Here is an 18,590-nt window from a genome sequence, read left to right as displayed (position 1 = left end):
ATGGTCACAGAGCCCAGGCCTGAGGACGATCACGTGGTTATGTGGATCACTGAGATAAGGATGGCTGTGGTCTTTGTGAAGGAGCTCAGGAAGTGGATTGAGTCAGACAAGTAGAAAAAGTTCAGGGTTCAGTGTCAGCTGAGGCTCAGGATCTGCGGAGTTGGAACCAACGGCCCAGACACTTGGGTAACAGCACAGCTGCTCCAGAATGGTTCTCCCCACCCATCTCCCTTGACCTTGTCACAAGACTTGTCTTATCCCAAAGCTCACAGCTGGGTTGGGTCTGGCATCAAACCATGTACATTACTTATCTCTTTGAACTTTTTGCCATTGCTGTCAGAGACACAGGGTAGGATGGTCCTTATCTGTAATCCTAACCTTCAAAGCTGTGAAATATGCAAAAGAGTTTTAAAAATTTGCTTGGTAAGAACATTTGACCTGAATGAACATGAGACAAGTTATGATCTTTATTTATTTCACTTACTGTTAAACTTCAAAAGGTCAGTTGCAGAAATGCTACTATGCTTGATCACAAGGTGCTTTCAGACCCCAGAGTGGTGTGATGTCATATACAGCAGATGCACCATGTCACCTATCTGAAGCAGAAAAATTCTGAATTCTGGAGAAGATCTGACTCCCAAGTTTTCAGAACAGCAATTGTACATTGTACTGCTTACCATTTGACAAAAGAGAAAATAAGGCTCAGGGAACCAAATGTCTACCACGAGGTTCCATGGATAGGAGTGGGAACTCAGGTAACAATGCCAAAGCTGTGGCTTTGAGCATTTGGCTGTACAGCCCACATGTCAGCAGGGCCTGTGGGTGGGAGCCCAGGATCAAAGCTCGGGGCTCTGGGACTCAGAACACCCCTTCAGGGCCACAGCCTCCTTCCACAGCAACCTGAAGACACAGGTGTCCCGGACCCTCCTCCCTGCAGCATCACTAGAAGGAGCTGCCATCTGAGGGGAAACAGACCCACCTGGAGGAGGGCAGCCTCAGGGGTGAACAGGGAGGAGCCATGGGATGAGAGCAAGGCCGTGGGGACAAGATGACATGGGAAGCAGGGACTGTTGTGAATCCTCTCCACCAGCATGACTCCAGGGTTAAGTGTGTTGGAGGAATCACAGAGTAAATTGACGTAATGTTTGGCTCTTAAGCTCCAAATCTGCCATCCAGCTGGGAGTCTGGAAAGATCTAGGAGTTGTTCTACCTGTGAGGATTCTCCTGGCCTGTGAGACTAGTTAGCAGCTTCCAAGCTGGGAATAAGGGATTGGAAATGAACAAGGATGCTGTGACTGATGCTGATGTGGAGCCTTTCAGGGCATCCCAGGGAGGGGGTGGGGATGGATGGATGATCAGCCCCCTTTTAAGGGAAGGAGCTGAAACAGGAGGCACCTGCAGGACCCCTGGGAGGGGGCAGCCCTGAGGATGCTGGGACTGGGGTGGTGGCGGGGGGCAGAGTGGAGATGACTGGGGGGACCCCAGGTCCCAGTGGCCCTGAGGCAGCCCAGTAGGTGTCTTCTGACCCAGAAGGGATGCAGGCATGGAGCCAACCTTCCCATGGAGGAGGGGCCTGGACTGGAACAGAGAGAGGAAAACAGGGGCCTGAAGGTGTTTCAGGGCTGTGACAGGGACACGTGGCCAGAGTGACAGGGACCCTGGAAACCACGGAATTGCCCAGGTCACCTGTCCAAGACAGTCCTGCCAGCCAGGGCTGCAGTCCTGCTCACACAGGGGCTCCCCCAGGATCCAGTGTGTCGGGGGAGTGAAGCCCCTCCCAGCCGTCCCCCTCCTCAGGGACAGCTGCCCCGTTTCCAAGGGACTATTTGCTGAGAGGCCCCCAGAGCTGAAGGGCCAGCAGCCTGAGCCCCAGCCAGCTTCCTGCCATCAGGGCCCTGTCACCTTTGCTGATAATAAACCCTGGGACAAGCTGAGGCTGGAAAGAGAAACAGAGAGCAAACCTGAGAACCTCCCTAGACTCACAAAGATCCTTGAGCCCCAATTGTCAGTGGAGCCCTGGAGCCTGTGGGCCTCCCAGTGGGCCGTGAGAGAGGCTGGGGTGTCACTCTGACTGTTCCTGAATTTGTTCCCAATTTACTGTTAAAATGACTCTGCGATTTACACCTAAGTCTAAATAATAACTTTGGATCCATTTAACACCACACAAGCAGAGCTTGGAGAAGGACAGGATGAGGTTCCTGCTTAGGTTCCTTCTTCCTAAGGTAAGAGGCCTTACCCTGGGTAAGGCCTGTGCCCTCTCTGGGCCTCAGTTCCCCCACTTGGAAAGCAGCAGCTTTACCTGAGTCTCCCAGAAGCCCCTCCTCCACTTTAGTCTGTGAGCCTGGACATGGTGCCCCCATCAGAGCACAGCATGGATGTGGCTGAGCCCTGCCTGCCCGGCAGCCAGGCATGTGGACTGGAAGACAGTGAGCCGGGAAGGTCATGGCCGGGACAGAGGAAGGAGGAGGAGGTGCTGGAAGGGCAAAGAAGGAGGAGGGGAGATGGACATCAGAGTTACAAGGAGGCTGTGGGGCCTGGAGGAGACACTTTAGAGCTGGATGGTCCTGGGCAAGTTATTCACCAGAGCTTCAGTTTCCTCATCTGTGCAATGGGCTTGATACCTGATTTGTGTCAATTAAATGAATAAAAGCATGTGAAAGGCTCCTCAGAGGATCTGAAACAAAACACAGTCATGCCAGCTCCCTGTCCCTGCCCCCCTCACAGAGGACCCAGAAGGCCCTGGCCCCACTCTGGACATGAGTACACACAAGCTTGATTTGCTCTAGATCGGGGGTTACAAACTGGTTTGTACTGAAGGTGGTCCCCTGATGTGTTTAGTTTTCCCTCACAGTGTTTCTGGAAGAAATGGTGTGGAGTAAGTATTATTTCTTCGCTAAGGGTTTGGAAGCTGCAGTGTTTTAATTTCACATGAAACTCCAGATTACCTGCTCCTTCAGAAACCTCAGGAGATCTGGTATCACTGGGCTATGTTCTCTTGGTGGGGGAGTGACTGGAGATGAGCAGCGGCTATGCCCTCTATATTGTTTTACATTTATATCTTTGTGTTCTGCTGCTGCTGCTAAGTCACTTCAGTCGTGTCTGACTCTGTGCGACCCCATAGACGGCAGCCCACCAGACTTCCCCGCCCCTGGGATTCTCCAGGCAAGAACACTGGAGTGGGTTGCCATTTCCTTCTTCAACGCATCAAAGTGAAAAGTGAAAGAGAAGTTGTTCAGTCATGCCCTACTCTTAGTGACCCCATGGACTGCAGCCTACCAGGCTCCTCTGTCCATGGATTTTCCAGGCAAGAGTACTGGAGTAGGGTGCCATTGCCTTCTCCGATATCTTTGTGTAGTTTCCTATATTTTCTTCTTCTCATGTACAGTTGACATAAAGCAGGACTATAATTATCTCAACGTGTGCTGAGTTTCCCCTCTTCAGAGTGGCCAGGCTTCCTGCCTGCTCACAGGAGCGTACACCCCTCCATCCAGGAAACATCCATGTCCTCAACCTCATGTGCAGCCTTCAACACTTTTCACATCTCTGATATCATAAGTAGACCTGTGTGTACATACATGCACATGTGTTTGTAGGGTGTATCTGTATCTTTTTTCTGTTTTTTAAGCATGAGACTGTGTCATGCACACAGCATCTTGCTTTTCCACCACCCCTGACACGTGCAGCTGGTCCTTTCCATGGGCCCTAATCCTCTCCATCTCCTTTACTTATTTCCTTCCCTCTTGGCTCCTGTGGGCATTTGCACTGATCTCCTTTCTCTAGATCAGTGGACCCTCCCCTGCAAGTCTCAGACACTGGGGATGTTATGGGAAGCACACTGCTTGAAATTGCCCACCCTGGCCAGGCACCATAGTAACCATTTGCATGAGTTGTTTTATGACAGGAGATCCTGATAAGGAATATGGAACTAATAAGCCACTGCCAACCAGAAGAGTTCAGGAAAGGTCAAAAGGAGACACCGCGTGTCCGTCCACTTCCCAGAATCCCTCTAGCTAGCATCCATCTTGGCTGAGTTATGCGTGCGCCACCAGGAAAGACTCTGAATTAGAATGATTGGCCAAAGACCACCCGGAAACTAATCCCATCACCATAAAACCTGAGACTTCGAGCCACGCAGCAGAGCTGTTCTCCTGGTTTCCCTTACCCTACTCCTCTCCACCTGGTGCCCTTTCCCAGTAAAATCCCTTGCTTTGTCAGCACATGTATCTCCTCGGACAATTCATTTCCAAGTGTTAGACAAGAGCCCAGTTTCGGGCCCTGGAAGGGGTCCCCCTTCCTGCAACAGGGACACAGGATATGACAAGGGAGTTCTGGGAACCCCACTGTATGACCCTCTCAAAGGTGACAATTTAAGCTCTGCAAGGGTGCATTGCTGTTGTATTTTCCAATATTTGGATTAAACCCTTTTCAGAGAGTGGACCATGATCTGGAGTGACCATCCTGAGGAAATGAGGGGCTCCTGAACCAGGGCTGTGCTGGGGGAGGGGCACTTCTCACAGTAAGCAGGAGAAGCCAGGGTGGGTGTTCTGAGCAATGTTTATGATGGAGAGAGGCCGAGACAGACACACACAAGAGAGTAGACTCTGGCAGGGACAGGCATTCACAGCCTTCAGTTCAGTTCAGTCTCTCAGTCGTGTCCGACTCTTTGCGACCCCATGAATTGCAGCACGCCAGGCCTCCATGTCCATCACCAACTTCCGGAATTCACTCAGACTCACGTCCATCGAGTCAGTGATGCCATCCAGCCATCTCATCCTCTGTCGTCCCTTTCTCCTCCTGTCCCCCAATCCCTCCCAGCACCAGAGTCTTTTCCAATGGGTCAACTCTTTGCATGAGGTGGCCAAAGTACTGGAGTTTCAGCAAGAAATCCCAGGGCTGATCTCCCTCAGAACAGACTGGTTGGATCTCCTTGCAGTCCAAGGGACTCTCAAGAGTCTTCTCCAACACCACAGTTCAAAAGCATCAGTTCTTCGGTGCTCAGCCTTCTTCACAGTCCAACTCTCACATCCATACATGACCACTGGAAAAACCATAGCCTTGACTAGACAGACCTTTGTTGGCAAAGTAATATCTCTGCTTTCCAATATGCTATCTAGGTTGGTCATAACTTTTACCAGGAGTAAGCGTCTTTTAATTTCATGGCTGCAGTCACCATCTGCAGTGAGTTTGGAGCCCCCCAAAATAGTCTGACACTGTTTCCACTGTTTCCCCATCTATTTCCCATGAAGTGATGGGACCAGATGCCATGATCTTTGTTTTCTGAATGTTGAGCTTTAAGCCAACTTTTTCACTCTCCTCTTTCACTTTAATCAAGAGGCTTTTTAGTTCCTCTTCACTTTCTGCCATAGGGGTGGTGTCAGCTGCATATCTGAGGTTACTGATATTTCTCCCGGCAGTCTTGATTTCAGCTTGTGCTTCTTCCAGCCCAGCGTTTCTCATGATGTACTCTGCATATAAGTTAAATAAGCAGGGTGACAATATACAGCCTTGATGTACTCCTTGTCCTATTTGGAACCAGTCTGTTGTTCCATGTCCAATTCTAACTGTTGCTTCCTGACCTGCATACAGATTTCTCAAGAGGCAGGTCAGGTGGTCTGGTATTCCCATCTCTTGAAGAATTTTCCACCGTTTATTGTGATCCACACAGTCAAAGGCTTTGGCATAGTCAATAAAGCAGAAATAGATGTTTTTCTGGAACTCTCTTGCTTTTTCAATGATCCAACAGATGTTGGCAATTTGATCTCTGATTCCTCTGCCTTTTCTAAAACCAGCCTGAACATCTGGAAATTCTCGGTTCACATATTGTTGAAACCTGGCTTGGACAATTTTGAGCATTACTTTGATAGTGTGTGAGATGACTGCCATTGTGCAGTAGTTTGAACATTCTTTGGCATTGCCTTTCTTTGGGATTGGAATGAAAACTGACCTTTTTCAGTCCTTTTGGCCACTACTGAGTTTTCCAAATTTGCTGGCATATTGACTGCAGCACTTTAACAGAATCATCTTTTAGGACTTGAAATAGCTCATCTGGAATTCCATCACCCCCACTAGCTTTATTTGTAGTGATGCTTTCTAAGGCCCACTTGACTTCACATTCCAGGATGCCTGGCTCTACGTGAGTGATCACACCATTATGGTTATCTGGGTCATGAAGATTTTTTTTGTATAGTTTTTCTGTGTATTCTTTCCACCATTTCTTAATATCTTCTGCTTCTGTTAGGTTCATACCATTTCTGTCCTTTATTGTGCCCATCTTTGCATGAAATATTCCCTTGGTATCTCTAATTTTCTTGAAGAGATCTCTAGTCATTCCCATTCTATTGTTTTCCTGCATTTCTTTGCAATGATCACTGAGGAAGGCTTTATCTCTCCTTGCTATTCTTTAGACTAATACAAGATGGTAGAGTTGAAGAACTTGTGCTCATCTTCTCCATCAAGAACTCCAAAATTGCAACTTGCTGCTAAACAACCATCAACAGGAGAATGTTGGATCCCACCAAAAAAAGATACCCCACACATAAGGGCAAGGAAGAAACCCCAACAACACAGTAGGAAGGGCAAAATAACACTTAGAACCAAACCCATACCCACCAGAGATGCTCAGAGGGCTCAAACAAAACCTTGTGTGCACCAGAGGCCCCACAGAGACTGAACCAGACCTGCCTTTGAGTGTTTGAGTATCTCCTATGGAGGCATGGGTCAGCAGTGCCCTGCTGTGGGGATAGGGGCTCTGGCTGCAGCAGACCTGGGTCATGTAATATGTGGCATAAGCCCTCTTTGGAGGAGGTCGCCATTAATCCCACCATAGAGCTGCCGAGCAGATGACCCACAAACTGCAGAAAAATTATACCAAAGAAATTCTCAAACTGTTAAGAAAGTTCTAGGACCCACAACAGACTTCCCAACCTGGGGATCTGGCAGAGGGACTGAGAACCCCCAGCAAATCTGACTTTGGAGGCCAGTGGGATTTGATTACAGAACTTCTACAGGACTGGGTAAACAGACTCTTGGAGGGCACAAACAAACTTGAGGCTTCATAAGGAGTTGGAAATGTGGGTTTTCATGTGAAATAAAAACACTGCAGCTACCAAACACTTAGGGAAGAAATAGTACACATTTTATACATTCTTTTCATAAAAACTCCCTTAAGAGAAACCAAACGCATCTCTGGGCCACCTTCAAGACACACAGGTTTGTAGCCCTGATCTGAAGCAAATCAAGCTTGCATGCACTTGTGTCCAGAGTGGAGCCAGGGCCTTCTGGGTCCTCTGTGGGGGGTGGGGGTGGGGTGGAACAGGTAGTTGGCATGACCGTGTTTTGTTTCAGACCCTCTGAGGAGCCTTTCACATGCTTTTATTCATTTAATTGACACAAATCAGGTATTAAGCCCATTGCACAGACGAGGAAACTGAAGCTCTGATGAATAACTTGCCCAGGATCATCCAGCTCTAAAGTGTCTCCTCCAGGCCCCCACAGCCTCCTTGTCATTCTGAGTCTCCATCTCCCCTCCTCCTTCTATGCCCTTCTGGCACACCCTCCTCCTTCCTCTGTCTCAGCCATGACCTTCCTGGCTCACTGTCTTCCAGTCCACACGCCTGGCTGCTGGGAAGACAGGGCTCAGCCTCATCTAGACTGTGCTCTGATGTAGCACGTGCTATGGAGAGTGGTACCATGTCAGTGCTCACAGATAGAGTAGAGGAACTGAGGCCCTGAGAGGGCACAGGCCTTACCCAGGGTCACACAGAAGGAACCCCCATGTCTCTCTTTCCCCAAGGTCTGCTTCTGTGGTGTTAAATGGACCCAAAGTTATTATTTAGCCTTAGGTGTAAATCGCAGGGTCATTTTAACAGTAAATTGGGAACAAATTCAGGAACAGTCAGAGTGACACCCCAGCCTGTCTCTCAGCCAGTGTCCCGCCCCCACCCCTGGCAGTGCCTGCTGGGAGGCCAGCAGGCTCCAGGGCTCCACTGGCAATTGGGGCTCAAGGAGCTTTGGGAGTCCAGGGAGGTTCTCAGGTTTGCTTTGTGTTTCTCTTTCCAGCCTCAGCTTGTCCCAGGGTTTATTATCAGCAAAATTAACAAGGCCCCTGATGGCAGGAAGCTGGTTGGGGCTCAGGGTGCTGGCTCTTCAGCTCTGGGGGCCTCTCAGCAAATAGTCCCTTGGAAACAGGGCAGTGGTCCCTGAGGAGGGGGCGGGCTGGGAGGGGCCTTACTCCCCCCACACACTGGATCCTGGAGGAGCCCCTGTGTGAGCAGGACTGCAGCCCTGGCTGGCGGGACTGTCTTGGGCAGGTGACCTGGGCAATTCCGTGGTCTCCAGGGTCCCTGTCACTCTGGCCATGTGTCCCTGTCACAGCCCTGAAACCCCTTCAGGACCCTGTTCTCCTGTCTCAGTTCCAGTCCAGGCCCCTCCTCCATGGCGAAGGTTGGCTCCATGCCTGCATCCCTTCTGGGTCAGAAACCCCCTACTGGGCTGCCTCAGGGCCACTGGGACCCTGGGATCCCCCCAGTCATCTCCATTCTGCCCGCCCCCCCGCCCCCACCCCAGTCCCGGGAGCATCCTCAGGGCTGTCACCTCCCAGGGGTCCTGCAGGGGCCTCCTCTTTCAGCTCCTGCCCTTAAAAGGGGGCCAAACATCTATCCATCCCCACTGCCTTCCTGGGATGCCCTAAAAGACTCCACGTCAGCCTCAGACACAGCATCCTTGTTCATTTCCAATCCCTTCTTCCCAGCTTGGCAGCTGCTAACCAGTCTGCCAGGCCGGGAAACTCCTCACAGGTAGGACTACTCCTAGATCTTTCCAGACTTCTACCTAGATGGCAGCTTTGGAGCTTCAGAGCCCCAAATTATGTTAATTTATTCTGCAGTTCCTCAATGATGTTCTACTTTGGAGTCACGCTGGGTGAGGAGTCTCTCCTCCCCAGGGGGGAAGAGTCACATGTGAAGGCAAAATGGGGGGAGCGGATTCAGAACAGTCCCTACTCCCACGTCATCTTGTCCCCACGGCCTTGCTCTCACCCATGGCTCCTCCCTGCTCACCTCTGAAGCTGCCATCCTCTGGGTGGGGCTGTGTCCCCTCAGACGGCAACTCCTTCCAGTGATGCTGCAGGTAGGACAGGCCGGGATACTTCAGATTGTCCCGGGTGTGTCTTCAGATGCTGTGGAAGGAGGCTGTGGCCCTGAAGGTGTGTCCTGGGTCCCGGAGCCTCAGGCTTTGGTCCTGGGCTCCCACCCACAGGCCCTGCTCACATGCAGGGCTTTAGAGCAAAGTGTTCACACCCACAGTTTTGGCATTTTTATCTGGGTTCCCACTTCCTAGTCATGCCACCTAGGGAAGGAACTTGATTCCACAGCCTTAGTTTTCTCATCTGTAAAATGGGGTTAGCAGTAGAATCCACAGTTCCTTTTCTGAAACCCTTGGAGTCAGATCTGCTCCAGACAGGTTAAATAGTACATCTACTCTACATGACATCACACCCCACTGGGGTGTGAACACACCCTATATTCAGACATTAGTGTTTCTGCAACTGAACATTTGAAATTTCACACTAAGTGAATTAAATAGATATCATGAATTGTCTCGTGTCTGTTCAGGTCAAATTATGTTATCGAACAATTTTTCAAAAATTTGTTTTCAATTTTGAGAGACTCGAAGGGTTTGGATTGCAGATAAGGACCATCCTTCTCTGTGTCTCCATAGATAATGGCACACAGTCAGAGATCCACAGTGTTCATGGTTTGAGGCCAGACTCAACCCAGCTCTGAGGTTTGGGATAAGACAAGTATCCTGACAAGGCCAACAGTGATGAGTGGGGAGAACCATTCAGGAGAAGCTGTGCTGTTCCCCAAGCAACCGGGCCATTTGTTCTAACTCCCCAGACCCTGGGCCTCTGCTGTCACAGGTCTCTGAGCCTTTCTAGCTGAATCTCTCTTAATCAACTTCCAGAACTGGATCTTTTTACAGTGGTTACTCAGAAGATCCTGCCACCCCAGTGACTGTGACCTGCCTGACCGTCACGGCACCATGTCCAACTCAGGAGCAGCTCTATACCTGGCCGACCTGGACACCACGTGCCGGTTCCTCCGCCTGCCACAGTTTTTTTCCACCTGCATGTCCTTCTCTCTGGTGGCCGACATGGGCATTCACAGGGGGTACGTAGGTAACTGGTTTATGTCCATCTGGTGCTTCTGTTGTGCGGTGACCCTCATTGTCCTCACAGTTGAGTTACGTAGGTTCCCATCCGAGTTTCCTTTCTTCTGGTACTTATCTAACACCTACGCCTGCTACGCTGCCCTCTTCTGTCTCTCGGCCTCCATCATCTACTCCCTCACCTACGTCCAGTTCCTGCCTTATGGTCCTCACCGGGACCAGGCCATCGCTGTTACTGCGTTCTCCTGCATTGCGTCTGTGTTTTATGCCATGGAAGTAGTCAAAATGTGGGAGCGCTGCAAGATCTACAAGACCTCCTGCTATGTGCTCACCGTGCCAGGCCTGCTGAAGGTGCTGGAGACCTTCATGGCCGGCATCATCTTCGCCTTCATCAGCAACACCTCCCTGTACCTGCACCAGCCGGCCCTGGAGTGGTGTGTGGCCGTGTACTCCATCTGCTTCATCCCAGCAGCCCTGGCCATCCTGCTGAACCTGGAACAATGGGAATACAGGCTGCCTGGGCCCTTCCCCCTCTTCCAGCTTGTGCTCAGCCTGCTCTCCATCCTCCTCTATATCAGTGCTCTGGTCCTCTGGCTGCTCTACCAGTTCAACAAGGAGTTCGGCGGGCATCCTCAGCGGTCTAGTGATGAGGACTGCAAGGACGAGCTCGCCTACGACATGTGCGCCTGGGACCAGCGCCTGGCTGTGGCCATCCTGACAGCCGCCAACCTGCTGGTTTATGTGACCGAACTGGGGTACTGGGCCTGCCAGGTTTCTGTGGAAACTAAGGCTCTGCCCAGGGTCTCCTGATCCCCTCTGCTCATAGGAAGTATCTTTACAGAGTTCTGATATCCTCTTCTTGGCTCCCTCTCTCCCTCCTCACATCCTTCCCCCTTCATCTCACTCTCTTTTCTGCTTCCTTCTCCCCTTCTCCATCTTCTTCCTGCTTTCTTTGGTTGCCCACACATTGTTTTGACTTTTTCTCTTGCTGCTCTCATCTTTCCTTCATTTCCTACTTTTTGGCCCTTTTCTGGTCATCCTTGGTTTTCTCATCTCCTGTGTCCTGACCACCTCTCCCTATCTTCCTTCTTCTGATCCATCAGGACCTGAGACTCCTTCCTTCTCTGCCCACCGCCCCCTCCCACCTCCTGAGGTGCTGACTCCACAGCACACAGCCCTCTGTGCAGCTGTTCACACCCTGGGCCTCCGGAGGGGCCTCATTGCCAAAGTGTGTCTGTCCCCCTGGGGGTGCCTTAGTTGGTGTGTGTGGATTTGTGATTGAGGTAGTTAGTTGGGTATTAGACCTCTGTTCTCACAGTGGGTGAATGGTGCATCTCCCTTTTACTTAAAAGAAAAAAATCTCTGGAGGTCAACAATTTTCAGTGGCAGAAATCGTAGAGACCCTGGATCCTTATGTCCCATCTGATTCTCATCCTTCCAAGAGATTGGTTGAATTTTTTCAGGGTCACTAAACACCCATCACCCAGAGGGACTCTTAGAGAAAGCAAGGGATGAATGCCCTCTCTGAGGAATCAAAAAAAGGAGCTGGTGAAGAACCCCAGGGACTTGCAGACACCTGTCTGCAGTCTTGGTGAGGGGCAGTGATGTGGCTCTCCTGCCCCAGTGATCAAAGCAGCAGGCCCTGCCTCTTCGGGGAGAAGACCATGGACACTGCAGCCTCAATGCTGTTGTTCCCTTGATTTTTTTTTTTTTTTTTTTTTACTTTTCTAATCAGGGGTTCAGAATTTACTGGGTGGCCTTGTTCTTAAAGGGACATTTCTTTTAAAAAATCTTGGGCAGATGTGTTGAGGTGGTGGAGAATTGTTGCTTTTGTAGTTAAAGAAACTGAAGTGCTTGAGTGTGTGGTGCACACATGTGTTTCTGTGAGTCAGTTGCTTTCTACTCTTGCTTCCTTGTGCTCTGGGCCCCAGGCATAATGTGATCTACATAATGTATTTTATAATGTGTGTGTGTGTGTGTGTGTGTGTGTACATATATAAAATATATGTGTGTCTGTGTGTGTTTTAAATTCCCTGGAGCTTCTGGTTCCTATCAGCCTTTGCTGGCAATCATAGAGAGAAGCCTTGTCTCCTGTTCTACATCATAATGTTCTTTTTTTCCCCAACCTAATATAAAGGACAAAGACAAAGGAAAACAAAATCAAAAGGTCCTGACTGCCCTCAATGTGTCTAGAGTTCAGAAGTACCCTAGCCAACTTGGACTTCCATGCTCACCCAAAAGACCCCCTCTGTGAACCGCACCCAGCGACTCCCCACGCCCCCTCAGGCTGAGTCTAGGGCTTCAGCCCATTAGAGCAAACTAGCAGTTTGGCCCCACTCCAAAGCCCCAAATCCTTAGCTATTAAAACCCTCTGCCAGCACCAGGATGCTTCCTTTAAAGGTGCCTGGATGTAGGCTCAGTGCGTGCGTATGCATGTGCCTCCCCGACCCTCTTCGTGGATGAATTCAGACCAGCAGCCCTTTACAGTAACTGGAGGCCGGGAAGCCTCCACAAGCCTTCTTCCTCTCCTGCTCTCAGCCACAAAGCCTCAGAGCCCAGCATTCTGGTGTCACCAGGGCCAGAGGGGCCAGGCTAGCAGAGCTGTGGGGGACGGGCAGGGAAGGGCCCCCCTGCCCTGCTGCCCCTCACTCCTGTACTGGGATGAACCATGTGATCTTCACACAGGGGAAGGTGCGGTGGGTGAGGAGGGCTTCCAGGAGGTGGTGCACATGGCAGGCAAATTTTAAGAAGGAATGAAATAAAAATTGTATTTCAAGGCAAGACAGGAAACATTTCAACATAGTTTTTTTTCTCTGCCCTTTTGGGCCTCCTCCCTCCCCTCTAGAGTGCAGTGAGCATCTGCAATATGTGTTAACCTGACCTCCCCAAGGCGAGAAATACCTGCTCTACCATAAAGATGAATTTTTCTTCTTCTGGCCCCAGCCATGTGACTCCTTAGAAGATAACACTATTTACTTATGAGCTTATTAATTTCACAAGCTATTTCACTTGTACTCTGCCTATTTGACAATACTGTTGTTTCTTATATTAACAAATGTAATTTGTGAGATTGAGGCTCCAATAAAAATAATGATGACCAGGTGGGCCTGCTGATGAACCTAGAGAAGGGAAGGGTGATGAGTGTGGTCAGGGCCTCTGCTCCAGGGCTCACAACTCTAAATGCCTAAGCAGCTGATCCAGGAACAAGCCAGTGACCCTGGTCTGATGCTTGTCAGGACTGAGAATGCAGGCTGCCCTGGGCAGGTGTCTCTCAGCCCAGCTGATGGTGTCTGTGAAGAAACGCTGGCCGGTGGAAGCATGTTCAGGGCTGTGTCTGGACTCAGGTCATCAGGTTGAGCCCTGAGCCCTAGCCCACCTCCCACTTGCCACCTGACTCCTTTCATCTGGGCCATGGACTCTGGCCTGGATGTGCCCAAGGACAGGGGAGTAATTGTCTGGAAAGCACTGCTCGGAGGGTTGGGTCCCTGGTTTATACACACAGGACTTTCCCCACTGAAGCTTCCACCTAGTACAAATCCAGTGTCACTTCCACATGGTGACCTGTCACCCATCTTTAGCTCATTCTCATGTCTCTGTCTCAACCCTGGATCTTTGACTTTCCAGGTTAAATGTCCCCAACTTATTCAATGGTTTGCCTTTATCTGGATTGCATTTCACCTCTGCCCCACCAGCCACCCCAACTCCCTGGCCTCCTTGTCCCTTCTCTGCCCATGTCCCCCAAACCCATTCACAGTGGATTCTTAACAAATGAGGAAAAGGTGGGAAGAAAACCAGAACTCAGCTGAGCCAGGAGCATCCAGCATGTCCTCCAGCCCAGAGCTGGTTTTGGAAAGACCTGTACATTCCTGCTGCTGCTAAGTCACTTCAGTCATGTCCAACTCTGTGTGACCCCAGAGACGGCAGCCCACCAGGCTCCCCCGTCCCTGAGATTCTCCAGGCAAGAACACTGGAGTGGGTTGCCATTTCCTTCTCCAATGCATGAAAGTGAAAAATGAAAGTGAAGTCGCTCAGTCGTGTCCGACTCCCAGCGACCCCATGGACTGCAGCCTACCAGGTTCTTCCGTCCATGGGATTTTCCAGGCAAGAGTACTGGAGTGGGGTGCCATTGCCTTCTCCAGTATGTTCCTGAGGTTCTGGCAAAATAAACTAGAAGATAGGGACGTGAGCCCTTAGTGCTACCTAACCCTGGAGGAACCAAGCGAAATCTGGGGGGTGGTCTAAAAAGGCTGTCTACAGTGGCCATGCCTTGCTGAGCTCCCTTGGGGCACCTGTGACTCAGACCTGTTAGCTGGAGGAGTACAGGGATTGGGAAGGGTGCCCGCCCCTCTAACACTCTGTAGCCACCCCTCCTCCCCTTCTTCCTCTGCCCCCAGCGCCACCCGATGGAGAAAGACCTTCTATTCAGGGACAGGATTCTCCACCCTCATCTGCTGTCTCCAAGCACACATCCCACCACCTTGCTCCCCAGCGCCCAGCCCCATCAGGACAGCATCACTGTCTCTGAAGGTGAGGATCCAGCCAGTCTGGTCCCAGGAGTGATAACGAATGCCGCCCACTTCCTGCCCAGTGTGCTGCTGTCTGGGCCAGGCTCCGCAGCCAAGAAACTTACTCACTTGGAGCAAAATTTCTCCCCTATATGGAAAGAACAAATGCTTTTCCTGCTGGGGGATGAGAGAGTTTGAGTGGGTTTGCTGAGAAATGGGAGAAAAGGGCAAATGCTATCCTGGCCCAGCATCCTGAGTTCAGGGGGTGTGCTGTGTCACCTGGTAGAATCGCTGGTTTCTGTTACCAGGTGGTGGAGCCCTGGGGACACTGGTGGGGACTTGTTTAGGGTCCTGAACTTGACCCTTGCTCAAGGGCATCCTCACCTCTTTATTGTCCTCCCATCTCTCAGAGTTTAGAGCTAGGACAGAGAGAGAGGGCTGCCGACTCCATCCTGCCAGCCAATCCTAGCTCTGCCCCCGAGGGCCCTCAGTGGAGGCTGGAAGCATTCTGCCTGATGGACCCCCATCCAGCACCCTCCATCTGGAGGAAGAGCTCAGGCCAAGGGGTAGCTGGCAAGGCTGGTGGTTCAGCCTAACTGCACCCAGGACTCACTGGAGTCTACAGAAGGAGGGGTGGATTCTAATAAAAATTATCTTTTTGTGAATTAGCACCTGTCCTCTAAAGGAAGGAAAAGTCTGGAAAACAGTGATCACGGCTGAGGCTCCCCTGCTGTTTGGAAGCCCAAGGAGCCTGACCCAAGGTGCAGCTGAAGGAAGGGCAGGACCTGGCTGGCAGAGGCTGAAGGCCAGGACCTGCTCAGTGGTTCCTGGACTGGGAGGTCCTGAGCTCTCGTCTAGCTGAGGTTCTGGTTCCTGATGTGTAGACTGGGATAGTAATAACTTTCCCAGGGTCAGTGTAAGAGTCAGAGACAATGGTATGAAGGGCCAGGCAGAGAGGGGGGCCAGTGAAATGCAGCCTTGAGCAAAGATGCACCATGGCTTTGGTGGAGGAGGAGGGGAATAACAGCTGTGAGGGCTGGGGAGGGCACTAGGCCTGGAAATAGTTGAGGACCAGATATTTCTGGGTCCTTCAGGAAGATGACAATTTTCTTCCCAGATCTATTATGTCTGCCACATAGGCTTTGATTGGAAGAAACACTCCAACTCAACAAACTGGACTTCCTGATATATTGCCAGGACCCAGTGTTTTCCAGTTGAGCTGCTGTAACAGAACTCCATAGACTGGGCAGCTTAAACAACAGACATTTACTTCTCAGAGTTCTGGAGACTAGGAAGTTCAAGATCAAAGTTCCTGGAGAGCTGAAATCTGGTAAGGGCTCTCTTCCTGGTTTGCAGTCTTCCCACTCTATGAGGCTATGACCTCACATGATGGAGAGAAAGATCATCTGTCCTATTTCTTCTCATAAAGGCACTAATCCCATTCACACAGGCCCCAGCCTCATGACCTAATTACCTCCTAGAAGCCCCACCTCCAAATCCAACATATTGGTGATTTAGGCTTCAACATATGAATTTTTGAGGGAAACAAACACTGAGTCTACAGAATTTGGCATTAGGAAAAAAAGTTACCAATGAGTTTGAAAGTCTGGTGGAAAATCATTTGAACTCTAGTTTCCCCTTTCTTTTACACTCAGGTCCAGGGGCAAGGCCATGAACCAAAATATTCAGTTACTGGTCAGATTCTGCCAATAAAAAGGGTTTGCGTTCTGGCATGAGTAAATGGAATTCAATCCATGTATATGGCACATGTCACGTGCAAACCACGTTGTAGCATCTCGCAGTTTAAAACAAAGCAGAAGCAAACCCTTGGTCCTACACCTGCCCAGCTATTGTCCTTTGCACTCTTTCTCCACAAGTATCCTGAACATGATCTAACCCCCCTCTGCATCTTCCCTTCTCTCATCTACTCTAACCCCCTCTCTGCCTTCTGTTCCCACCTCTCCATGGAAAATGTTCTCACCAGTTCACCACTGAGCAGCATGTGGGCAACTCAAGATATATTTACCCTCTCATCACCAGGTCTCTCAACACAATTCACCTGCTTCAGGAAACCTTCTCTGGAGTGATGGTCCTCCTGCTGCTCAGACTCTCCTTCCTCCTTCTCCTCTTCCTCCTCTCCATCATCTGAGGGTCTCAGGTCCTCAGGACTTGGGACTGGAAAACATCTGTCATGTGTCAAACCCTCTTCTTAGCACTGGGAATACACATACATATTGGTTCTAGATTTTAGTGTTTATCTTTCTCATGTTTTATTTGAAACTGAATGCAGAGTTTTGCATTCTTCTTTATAATAGGGCCATAATAACATAACAATAATGTATCAGGCCTTATTTCAATACAACAGTAATGCATGCATGCATGCTCAGTCACTCAGTCATGTCTGACTTTTTGTGACCCCATGGACTGTAGCCTGCCAGACTCCTCTGTCCATGGGATTTCCCAGAAAAGAATACTGGAGTGGGTTGCCATTTCCTTCTCCAGGGGATCTTCCTGACCCAGGGATCAAGCCAGTGTCTCCTACGTCTCCTGTATTGGCAAGTAGATTCTTTACTATTGAACCACCTAGAAATCCCACAAAAGCAATGTTTTCCTACAAATGGCTGCTGAGATGGACTCTGAAGAAGTGGAAAGTCAAGCATGTGCAAGAACAAGGGAATCTGGGACACCTCAGACTGTGGGGGCATCTGGAAACAGTTTGTGTTTTTGACAAGAAACACTGGAGAGTCAGACCCCTGGGAAGTGACTGAGGAAACTCTTGTTATGAAAGAGAAACATGTTCCCCACCAAGCAGAGGTCATGGGGAAGGAAGGTCTGTGTAATCAGGAAGGATGTGACCAATAAACAGGACCCAGCAGCCAAGAGGAAGCAAGCAGAGAGGGTGGACAAAGGGGAGGGAGCTGGCTTCCATCTCCACGTCTGAGTCTCCAGGACTGGCAAGTCCAGGGGCCCCGGGAAGAGCGGGGCTGGGAGGGACCAGGGGTCTCTGGCACCCCTCCCCCATCTAGCAGATAAGGAAACTGACTCAGCAGCAGTGAGTGCCCTCTTCAGGGGGATGGGGCAGGTTTGTACAAAACGAGGGTGGATGGGGCAGAATCCCAGCCTGGAGGGTGCTGCTGCTACACTTATAATAAGCAGCATGGGGCTGTGGACAGACAGCCGGCCTGGGAAGGAGGACACCTGGGTCCTGTCTCTGACTCTGCCACCCACAGGGTGACTCTGGACACGTCCTGCCACTCCCTGGGGTCCAGCTGCACCACTGCTATGACGAGAAGTTTCGACTAAGCAGAGGACCTTTCTACTCTCTTTTGAGCTCCACAGTGAAGGTACTTGACCTGCCTTGGAATTGTGACAAATGATCCTCAACTCCCCAACAGAAGAGATGGAGCAGCCACCCTCCTGAACCACAAGACTCGGACAGTGAGTCCCTCAGGTGAGCCCACCTGGACAACAGATCTTTCACTAAAGCACAGAGGCATCTCCATCCTCCTGGGAAGTAAGGTCACAGAGTTATGTTCAATTTAATTCATGAAAATAGAGAATATGAATTTCTTTCACTTATGCAAATATTTATAAATGCACACTTGCTCATATCTATGAAAAAATGAGTGAAAATCAATTAAGAAAGAAATGAAAAATTTTATTCAAGCCAATATAAGAATTATAACCAGCAAGACATTCTTTCAGGAAGCTGTGAGAACTGTTCCAAAGAGGTAAATGGGGGCCACTATGTATGTGATTCAGGGAAGGGGTACATGCAACCAAGCACACTTCTTGACAAAGTTATTGATCTTCAAAAAGACCAGAAGCCATAGTTAATGGTTTTAGTGCTTTTATAGTATGGCAAGATGTAAGAAATTGGGTTTGTAAATATTTCTACTGGAAATGTCTAAGTATCTG

General features: G+C 50.1%; 1 protein-coding gene across 1 annotated transcript; it reads left to right on the top strand.

Moving 5' to 3' along the window:
• On the top strand, positions 1–10,977 carry LOC102281790 (myeloid-associated differentiation marker). The gene is made up of 3 exons (XM_070358194.1): positions 1–110; positions 7,869–7,933; positions 10,097–10,977. Exons 1-3 carry the CDS (start codon positions 1–3, stop codon positions 10,975–10,977), a joined length of 1,056 nt encoding a protein of 351 aa, XP_070214295.1.
• Positions 10,978–18,590: the final 7,613 nt, after the last annotated feature.

The sequence above is a fragment of the Bos mutus genome, chromosome 21 (assembly GCF_027580195.1).
Source record: "Bos mutus isolate GX-2022 chromosome 21, NWIPB_WYAK_1.1, whole genome shotgun sequence".
Lineage (NCBI taxonomy): Eukaryota > Metazoa > Chordata > Mammalia > Artiodactyla > Bovidae > Bos > Bos mutus.
This window is presented reverse-complemented; position numbering and strand designations above follow the sequence as displayed.